Source organism: Bombus affinis, chromosome 17, assembly GCF_024516045.1.
Source record: "Bombus affinis isolate iyBomAffi1 chromosome 17, iyBomAffi1.2, whole genome shotgun sequence".
Lineage (NCBI taxonomy): Eukaryota > Metazoa > Arthropoda > Insecta > Hymenoptera > Apidae > Bombus > Bombus affinis.
In genome coordinates this window covers 1,256,307-1,267,564 of record NC_066360.1, presented here as the reverse complement: position 1 = coordinate 1,267,564, position 11,258 = coordinate 1,256,307, and the positions used below count along the sequence as shown (strand labels likewise).

The 11,258-nt window shown below is 31.5% G+C and overlaps 1 protein-coding gene across 1 annotated transcript; it reads right to left on the bottom strand.

The window, feature by feature from the left end:
• Positions 1-1,154: 1,154 nt before the first annotated feature.
• On the bottom strand, positions 1,155-10,153 carry LOC126926080 (venom acid phosphatase Acph-1-like). Its single transcript, XM_050742194.1, has 6 exons — positions 9,955-10,153; positions 6,545-6,646; positions 5,663-5,922; positions 4,354-4,516; positions 1,712-2,038; positions 1,155-1,587 (listed from the first exon to the last, which is right to left on the bottom strand). The coding sequence occupies exons 1-6, from the start codon at positions 10,054-10,056 to the stop codon at positions 1,384-1,386; spliced, it is 1,158 nt and encodes a 385-aa protein (XP_050598151.1). The 5' UTR covers positions 10,057-10,153; the 3' UTR covers positions 1,155-1,383.
• Positions 10,154-11,258: the final 1,105 nt, after the last annotated feature.

Below are 11,258 nucleotides of genomic sequence, written 5' to 3'. Positions count from 1 at the left end.
TTCATTCACAGCGACCCGTCGTCACTCAGGGGCGACGAAATGAATTTTCGCATAGTTTTCGCTACACGTAGATAATTTACCATCTTTTGTGCACGAAGAACTTAGAATAGGATCTAAGGAAGCTTCTACAATTTCTTAGAGTGCGAATTAATCCTCCAGAAAGTTGGTATTTATGGAAAATCTCTGACCCGTACCGTTTCACTTGCTACGATAATTATTCATAACTAATTAATTAAAGGGAAATTCCTGTCGAAATCGGTGTTGAAGTCATGCCAGGGACTCTACCTTTATCGTACGATCCTAGTTCGCGAATTTTTCCAGGGAAAGGAGTAATTAACGAATAATCGTAAAATTAGGGGGAGAAGTATATCTGTCCTTGTCGCACATTATCGCGCTCCTTGTGTACGAGCGATGCTGCCATCTATCGGAGCCGGCTGGAACTGCAGGAAAGTACTAGGAGTATAGTCGCAGAGTTTAGTCTACGTCAAATTACGAACGCAGACGGTCTACCGCACGCGTCAGACGCTCATAGCGAATCACGTCTTATCTTTTATTACCATATATCTTACCTCGTTATCCCATCTTAATGTTTTGAATAAATCTTTTAGCGTTTTATAGAAATTCCGAACTATATTCCTCTGTAATTTACGAATTTTAGAATATTGTTAAGAAATAACATAGATTCTACGATGTCTTCTTCGTACTTCGATTTTCGAATGATTCAAATCGAATTACGATTATCATTATCAATGCGTTGAATTTTTCAACAAAATTTAGGATACGACTAGATGGAGCTATAGATGATAAACAAAATTTCTATGAATTTTATTTGGACGTTTGCACTAGCATTTATTTAAAAATGTCAGTTAAGAAAAAATGATTTTACGCGAATGAAGAATTTCTGATAAGCTGCTCGTAAAATTTGGAGCCGGTTCGACTAGTGTTCCATTATACTTGAGAATACTTGTTTTATTTAACAAAATAATTGTGCAGTATTCGTGGAAGGCAAATTCCATGCTCGATATACTTGAACAGGAATAGCCCTCAAATACATCGATATATTGATATTATACCGATATACATCGATACTGATATTAAGCTCAGCTTCTTAATTATATAAATGGTTTCGAGAAATAATGTAACAATTATAAACATACGTTATTAGCATGCTTCTGTAATTTCATTTCCGAAACAGACAATTTTTTTCGATTTGCTGTTTTAATTTCAATTATTATTAGTGTTGCAATGTCACTTTACGTCATATCGATTTTACGTCGATAACAGTGAAATTTACATGAAAATAGCAAGAAAAGGCATTATATAAATCGTGAAAGTTCCATATTCACATAGGTCTTCGATAATACACATTTAAAACATACATCTCTATTTCGTAATTAAATCCAATAGTCCTGTGTAATACCGACGTAACTTTCTCAGCGATACATTATTCCATAAGCAATCTGATTCTTCGTCCGAAGGGATCACACGTTTCATGTGTCTTACGTACTTCTCGTACGGACATATTTCACCACAATTAGGAATCGTATAAGTGAATAATTTATCTTCAGTGCCACTCCAGTGTAACATCTATCGACAAAATTTATAACGTTAGATCTTATATATATGTTACAGAAACTGTTAAATAATTTCAATAATTAATTTCATCAGTCTCGAAGGAAACCTGCATTTTGCATAATTTAATAAAACGTACTCTAACAAATTGTTTGCCGGCACAATTTCGCAATTTTTCCACTATAATCGTCGATCCAAAGAAAGGCATTTCAGGTTGAGTTAAATCGTGTGCTCTGGCAAAAGCTGCAACATTCACTTCATGCCCACTATATACGTAAATTTTTGGAGAATTTCTAGTTTTCTTGGCATCCATGTTTTTTATAAATTCCTTTACAAGGAAACCTCCATTGAGTCGTTTCATCACTGTGTTATGAGATTGAAGATCATACTCTAATTTTACAAGTGAGTTCATTTTGCGTTCCACATCTTTAGTTGCCCATTCTGGGAGAGTAATGTTCATACTTTCCTGTAATATTAAAACTCTGCTTTTCATCGTTATTACAACAGTCAAATTATAATTACAAATACAAAGTGAATTTCATTGTATAATATTATTCTACGTATTTATCATTTTGTTCGAAATGAAATGAATTTATTGATTTAGTCGTTTATTTACCTTTAATGAATTTTATATGAGATATATTATATGAAATTACTTGCCATTTTGTAAAAACGTGAAACATATTATGCGGTAAAATTCGATGTTTTTTATTTTGAAATCTATTTTACTACACAAAACGAAATGAATTTTCCAAACTACTTTTAATGTTTAATAAATGGGATTTGATAGGTTGTTGATGGACCATGACGAAGATTGGAATTTCGAGGCAAAGACTGCCGTGGTAACGAAAAAAAATAAAATTGGTTGAAATTCGATTGAATTTTTTATACAGACACCTTTTATAGTTCGATACAATACACTCACTCCGTGTGATCATGGACTAGGTAGGAAAGCGGTTCTTGGGAAAAGTGTGCGATCGCTGATCAATCGATGCAATTGTATGTATAATATTACCGACGTGCCAATTACCGTGACACGTCAGTATAATTAGCACGTCGGTAATAGTTCAAGAGCGACCGCGCTTAGCAATCGCCCGAATGCTTACCGTCTAATATCGACGGACGATACCCAAGCAGTTTAATTTACGATTCTTCTTGCAATATGCAAGATCTTTTACAGTCTACGACATCGAATGTTATAGTTTTCTTGTCTTGGTTCGTTGGATTTCAGAATCACGATTGTTTTTTTCTAGTAAGTATTAAACAGAATGCGAAAGATCAACTCCTTTTACTCTTCAGTTTTAATATATTTCTAAACATTTTGTATTTTTCACTCTCGGTTAAGCTTGAAGTGCTCGGTAGATACTTCGTTAATATCGATTTTGTAAATATCAACGTTTTACCGGTTAACAAGCCCAATATTGTAATAACTATTTACTTTCCTCTATATATTTAAAATATTCAATTCTTCAACACTTTTCACACTTTTTAATTATTAACAAACTAGATTTAACGTTGAGAAAGGTTAAGTTGGTATGATCGCTAGTTCCTACAAGCTAAGTTGGTACGACTTCTGACGACGCTCTTGTCGTCGTGACAGCACACTTCAAATCCGATGGACTGATGATGAAGATAAAAATGTGGCGACACTCGGCGACAATGTATATCGTCGAAGTTCCTAATGAGCCATCGATATCCCAACGGTCCTTCCGCCGAATGTTCTAGAAGAAGGCGTGCGTGGCAACGGTCACGGACGCCTAACAAACGCGTGGATAGTGGGGATATTGAGGGATGACAAAGAAAAAAGAAACAGATCCGATCGAAAGTCAAATTGTAAGAGCTTCAGTCTTGGAAAGTCACGGCTGAAGTTCAGAACCAAATCGTAATTAGTGTAAACCAAGTGTTCAAAAATAAATTCTCTTCTTATTTTTTTATATTTTATTTTTCTTTTCATCCGAGATTTCCTTTTTTCATTTTACGCGACACTCTTTTGTCTTAGGAGTCGACCACGTGTTAATTATCCAAGTGTATCCGGTGTGTTTAGATGGTTGTATATGGTGGTAAAATATAGAACGTAAAAATTGAATCTGCGTGAATCAATGAAATATCAACCCCAAACCCATATTTAACACGTTAAATAACATCGTTGCATCGCAAGTTTGCTAGACCAACAAAACTTTTGCTCTCAAGGATATATTACTGGTGTCATTGCGACAATTGGAATAAGGAGGTATGCACGTATCGCGTACGCACCAGAGAGACAGGTTCGTGATGTCGCAAGGATAACGGCCGAAGATTCGCGTTCCTACACCGCTCAAACATCGGCAGAGTTTTTATTTAATTATTTCCGGTTTAGCGATATTTTTTAATGCAATGTTTTCAAAAGTTGGATTTGCATTTCTCGAATGATAAAGTTGAGAGTCTTGAAGCTTTCGCGGTCTGGATTGTCACTACATATTTACACTGTTACGCTTAACAATGCTTCGTGTAACGCGAAACAAGAAATGCAAAGTTTCGCCGGTATTGCAGTTGATGATACTATACATGTATACGTGGTATGAGTGCGACAGCCTGGTGAAGCCAGCTGTGGTACTAATGAAATTGCTCGGATCTCCTTTCCTTCTCGACAAAACTCTTTTTCGAAAGGTTCAAACAGTGTTAGTATCAGTGCTAAGTGTAACAATGTGAATAACAAAGCGATCATAAATATATCTATGCCGATGATGTAAAATGATGCGAAACGCCGAAACTAAAAGTAAAATAAAAGAATTTAATACAAACCTGTGTTGTCAAGAAGTGGTGTAGCTTGTAAGTTGAAAAGATTGGATCCAAAATCATGTCTGATCCGGTGTAATTTGCAAGATACTGGAAAAGTTCTTTGTTTTTCGATACTATTGCACGAACCGAAGATGAAACTTTAGTCTGGATATATTCCTTTAGGTATCTAAAAGAAACACAGTTTTATCTATTGTAATTAAAACTAAATAAAAAGTGCAGAAAGACATCTAGAGTACGGAGCAATAGCTTCATAACGATTGAAAACGTACCAGGAAACTAAACTATCGAATAATTTATTATTTGTTTTGCATACACGTTACATTTCTTATTCTTACTAAAATAATAGATTTAAAAATGACTTAGAAAGTATCAATGACCATGTAATCCGTCTATAAATGAAAGAGAAAAATTGTCCCTTTTCATCGATGCGATGCTATAACCATTGAATTGAATTGAATTCCTGAATTTTGCTTATTTGTTATGATTTCCGTTTTGATTATAGCAGACTATACATGATTAACTTGTTAGAAAAATGACACATCTAAAAGATAGTCAGATCTGAGATGTTTGTAGAAAACTTTTAGAAAGAAGATACTGTTATAGAGATGTTATAATTTTTCGATAAATTGTTTTCAATAATTATTTAGCACGAATTCTGCAGAATCTCAAAACTATTATCTAGATTATAAAAGAATTATTGTTAAACAGCTGAAAATTTCTGTTGTAAATCGATTTCCTGAAAAAATTACTTTTCCCGATAATGCCACTTTTCTAGTAAATCGATTATGCATACACGATATCTATATATATATATACATATAGGTAATTGCGACCATAAGTTTTAGAGCATATGCTGATATTTAATACAAATTGTACGCTTTACACTGCTTTTATGAAATATTTTATTATAAGTCCGTTATTTCATTCGCACTGTACGTATTTTATGATGTATGATAATACGTAAAGTAAAATTTATTAGATTTTTTCAATGAATAATTAATTAATAGTTAAATAATTAATTGAACAAATAATTGAATAAATAAATAAATGTAAGAAGTAAGCGACCCGATATTGTTGGCCAGCAGTGCATGTATACAGCGTGTATGTACATATATATAGGAACATATCTTTGCGAACGTATATTTATAGTGCTTTATTTTTGTTTGAACAATTGATATGATTTCGTCGATTTTATATGTCGCAAACGTTAATAGTGGTATTTTTCATAAATATTATAACAGTCAAATGCATAATCTCGTATTGTGGCAAATACGATGAATAACGATGTATTTAAATTGATTTATACACTTACGCTGGACAAAGCATTGGGAACATTAGATTGTCTAGAATCAGTGGTACGTAATGCGTTGCTATTGGAGATAACTCTAAGTGGCCCATTTCGTTCAAGGTTGGTGGATACAGACCGCCCAGAACTAATTGCAGAGACATTTTTGTTCGATCAATATCCGAACTGTAGGCATAAACGCTACCGTACTTATGATGATCACCAAGAAATGCACGATACCGTTTTCTCAATATCGCACCAAGACGAAATTCTCTTATTTTCCCAGCCTAAACGAGAACAAACGTATATTATATCGTAGATCTTTATGCTAGGGCTAATTTTATTCTCATCTCATATTGAATAAGTTTTGTTTTATATCTTCGATAATCTTTACCATTTACCCCGCGGGGCATTCGATAAATCATTATAACGGGGTTTCACAGGTACAACACGTTGATGCTTCTGTAGTATATCGATAGAAAGTATCTTTGCAAGCGTTTCAAGTTTAATAGAAGCTTTTAAAAGTTTTAAGCTTGATTTGTATATACATATGTCTTAAAACTGTATATATATAGTTAGTATACTTATACCTTTATAATAAGGTGATAAGTGATAAGGAAGTACATAATGTATATAATATATACGACACAGCAATAAATCGCGAGACTCTTAACAGAAGATTCCATTCGTTGATATGATTTTCCGCAAGAAACAGAAATACTTTTCCAGTACTTTGTTGTAGATTACATACGGCTAAAGTTGAATCGAAATTACAATATCTAAATTAGTTTCCAGAAATCGTACCTTACGTAGATAAAGAAAAAGCATAAAAATAAAGAATCGATTAAGACTACTATATTTCATCGAAAAAGTCAGTTTATGAATTATTAGAATATAATATGTACTTACATCGGTTAACTGACCGTAGCCGAGCGAGTCGTAAATAGGATTATAGGCTAAATTTTTATATAATTCTGATTTAGTTGGTGTTCGATCGCCATGTCTAAACACCTGCAAATTTTGTAAAAAAGATTATTGGAACGAATACTAAATGTGTTGATATAAAACGTGTGTATATATCAATTTGTTTGTATATCCAAATATTTTTTTATAAAAATTATAATTCCTAATGTATTATAAGTCTTCGATCACTTTTGGAGCGTATTTCGAATCAGCCAGTATTTTGTCAACTTTCTTATTCCATATTACAGATATATTCCATATTTCTATTCACAACATTAATTAATTAAGCTACTTTCACAACGCTTGGCAAGAAGTTATCGATCAGGCACTTCGCGTATATAAAGTGACGAGAAAATAAGAGACCTCGTATAAAGTAAATAACAGCAAAATAGCACAAACTTATTATGCAAGAGAAGCAAGAGAAAAAACATAATATTACACGGAAATCCTAGAAAGAAATTCCAATCAGATTCGTTAATTCTAATTTCCGAGGAAATTATTTTAGTTATCCCTAATTTTTTCCATGATTTCTATAAGTAACATTCACTTCTTCGCGTAACATTTTGTTTCTTCTCTTGCTTCTCTTTCATAATAAATTTACTTTATATTAATTTAATTTAATTTAATTTGTTGCTGTACGACATATAATGCAATCGAGACATTTTGAAGTGTAAGAACAGCCCGGAAAAAGCTCGGATAGGCGTGTAGGTTTATCGAAGAAATTTGTTTATTTATTGAATGATTACTTACTGATTTCAAACAATTTCGCGTCATTTCCTTTTTGCTTGTTTCTAAACTGTTGTCGATCGCTTAAACTATTTATAAAAACTCGATGGTATTATAATCGTATTGTTGCGCTACATCATTAACTTTAAAATATGAATGTTTTGAGCAAATTTATGTATATAAAGTAAGTAAAATATTACTGTGTCTGGTCGGAAACTTTTTGTCAGGGATTGTATAGTGGATCACGCAATTTTTTACCGATTATACTATACGTACATTGCACACGTAGAAAAGTCACACGAGAAAAGTCATATGCAATATTCTTTGTTGTATCGATAAAAATATATCCTTTCCCATTCTTTTTCTTCTCCTTTTTTTTTTTTTTTTTTTTAAATTCAAAGTTCAGTGATTTTAGCATTTTTTGTATAGTTCGAATTGAGTAAGGAACTTTAAACATCTTACTCCCTTCTTCAATAAAACTCCTTTTCAAGTCAATAAAAATGTTCTCCTTGCCTAATATTTATTTTTGGCCATGTATTTAACAAAGAACAAAGGTATTCTTGAACTGTTTGAAACTTTTCCGAAATTTTTATGAAGCTGATAGAGTTCACGAATTTGTTTAATTATTTCAGTTGAACACATTTTTACTGCCAAAAGGAAACTATAACATGTGTATATTGTAATAAAGCGATAAGACATTATTATTCTGAAATCATAATGTACGCAAAGTCGATTATCTTGTCGGCAAGATGTATCGTTTTGAATCGTCATTTGTTTACTTAATCAACGACCTATAATTTACAATTAAATTGTAACAAATACTATATATATGACAGATGTTGCACTGTTTACTTTACATGTTTTGCGCCAATTTTTCGCGTCATCGATCGATGAGAAACAGTGTCGGTCATTATTTATATATTTGAATTACATACGTTTTGAACGTAATGAACAGGTATTTTCTTTTAATTTCTAACAATTTGTTAGAAAATACCTATTTATACAGATACATGAAAATTGAGAGAAAACATGTAAAGAATTTAGAGAATTTCAAGAAATCTGTTTTATTGTAGCATGGTAGTATAGGTATTGCGATTGATTTTTTTACCTATTTCATTTATTCGTGATGGCTTGGATCGAATTTTATAAAATAGACGGTTCTACATTATTTTACTTGTAGCAATAAAAAATTATTTACTTATTATTATTTTTCTAGTATTATCATTGATTAAGTACGCGATAGACCACACATTCGATGCTTTGGTTTAGGGGTCACCTGATTTCCTTATCATTTTCGATTCTTATATGATGTTATTGATTCATTACAGCGGTGATTTATATTGATACTATGGAATAACAAATAACATGTAGAACCACATATCGTGTATCGATAATTTCTTCAACCGTGCTATGATACAAGTGATTGGAACGATGGTTTCCTGCATTATCCATTGCTGTATTATATTATGAACTGCTTAAATCATTCTTTATTTGTAACGCTATTAACTAAACGAATATGATATTTTCCGCTCTTATTCACGAAATTTTAAACCTTTTTAATTATAATTTCTTAAATGCAAAGAGCTACTTTTAGTGTTCGAAACAACATAGAAATCAACTTTTCATTTCACAATTTTCTAACGAATCATGTCTGAAAATTGGAAACAATATTATTTTCTTATTTAAATATTATTTTCATTTTCGATATTATCTTAATTTTGTAACTTATCAAGCTGCCTTTTTTTATCGAAACAACAAAGAATATTGCATATGTCTTTTCTTTGATTAATTTATTCAATACATCAATGTACCTATAGTATAATCGGTAAGAAATTGTGTCGAACGTTATATATAAAATCTTTTACTTAAATTGAAATAAGATGCGGACAATTTACTTGTCGCAGTTTCTACTACTGTATAGAATACAAATCTTATATCTTTCAACATTTATCACGAATTACATGTAATAACATGTATGTTTTGTGAATAGCGTTACTTTGCGATTGATATCTTGTTACATTTAAGTAATAAATGGCATGCTGTAAACTATGCAATCTATGTAAATACTCTCTTCAATCGTTGTAAATCTTATTTATGAAAAAGAATTTTTTTCTACTTATTTATTATGGTAAAAATTAATTATGTGTAAACATGGCGCGCATATTTAACGTCCATTCTTATTGGAGCTATTGAATTTGTTTCGTATTAAATTTAATTCTGAGAAACAAATTTAATACGTTGGAATAATAGTTCAAAGGTTATTAATAAATCGAAAAATCAAAAAATACTTTATTCTAAATACCTACATTTACTAATATTCAGGTGTAGCGATAGAGACAGGAAACAAATTTCGTTAGAAGATACAGCACTATAAAAGAATATCATTTAAAAGTATATGAAACAAAATTGGAAATTTTTGTATGTTATTGTGTAAACTACATATATATCGATGAGTTACATTAAAAGTTGGAATTTTCAAAATGTAATATTTTAAGAGTAAAATTAAAAAATGCTAAAACAAGTATATACACACACATATGTTTCATGATTACACATTATTACGTTACAGTTATTTTATAAAATATCTCGCGACTGAATTTTAATTGATTATAAAATGTTTAGCTACTTACAACTTGTACCAACTCCACTTCATAATCTTCTTCGTTCGACTTTGTTGACTGCAGGATCAAAAAGAACCAAAATAATTGTACGCATACTTTTATACGAATCATTTTTTGTATGATACAGAGATGGCTCGTAAAACGATGTTGATAACAATTAAGGAAGAATATTAGTTTGTTTTTATATAAAAAATAGAATGGGACAGAATGCTGAGCGGAAGATACTATCTATTTGCCACGAACGCAATCAAATTTATAGGCTATTACTCCAGGCAACCAATTGTTCAAATAAATGGAAGAGGGAGATAGATTGTCACGATCTGATAAATTAACATGACATACTTAACCAATTACGAGAGCAAAATTACTTCCGTATCTCAAGTGGAGGCATTTCTGATTGCACTTGAAGGGAAGCGTTTGAAAAATTCGATAATTACATAGATAAATGAACACATAATACATCGCAATATTAATTACGAAATCTGATCAAACAGTTTAGCAAATAGATCAACAGATATTCGTCTTTACCCATAATTTACAATTAGTTTACAGGATGTCCGTGGTTTACATTAATACTGAAAATAATTTTTTGTTGTTAATACGACTGATCCTATAAAATGTATTTGCTGATTCTAAAATCCCACGTTGAGACATAAATATATTTCAATAATTATTGTAGAGTTCATAGTTTTTAGAATTTATTGAGTTGAATATTCTGCAGAACTTTTTTCGAAACATATTTCTTGGAAATTTTCGTATATAATTTGTTTGCTAATGATATTAACGGCTTGTTAATCCAGATGTCTGTCTTTATCTGTATACAATGTGGTGTGACTCACTACTGTCTCGATGTTTCACTTAACTGTTTTTATGAAAACAGAAACCATCGACCAATATCTTGTCGTACCTGTTTCTTTCAAATACGTTATCCTTATCGGTAGGAGAGAGAATCTATTATCACTAAAATCTATCTATAACAATAATGTCTATCTATAACAATTTATCACATACAGTATCGTGGACTAAATTAACGGTAAGTCAATGTGAATTTATAGACAGATAGAATACAGTATGATGAAACCCGCGATATATCATACATAGTAGCGGTTATAAATTTCAAACGACAAATTTTTGTTTGGATTATGCACATGCAATATAAGCGCCATCTCTTTATTCGGTTTGTTGTTTTAAAATAATAAAAATGTATGTTTGGCCTTCTTAATTTCGAAGTTTCGGTCGCCGAATATAAATAAAACACAAATTTTCCAATATTTGTTTCTTCTCAGCCCCTATTGTCAGTGATCGTTAGTTTA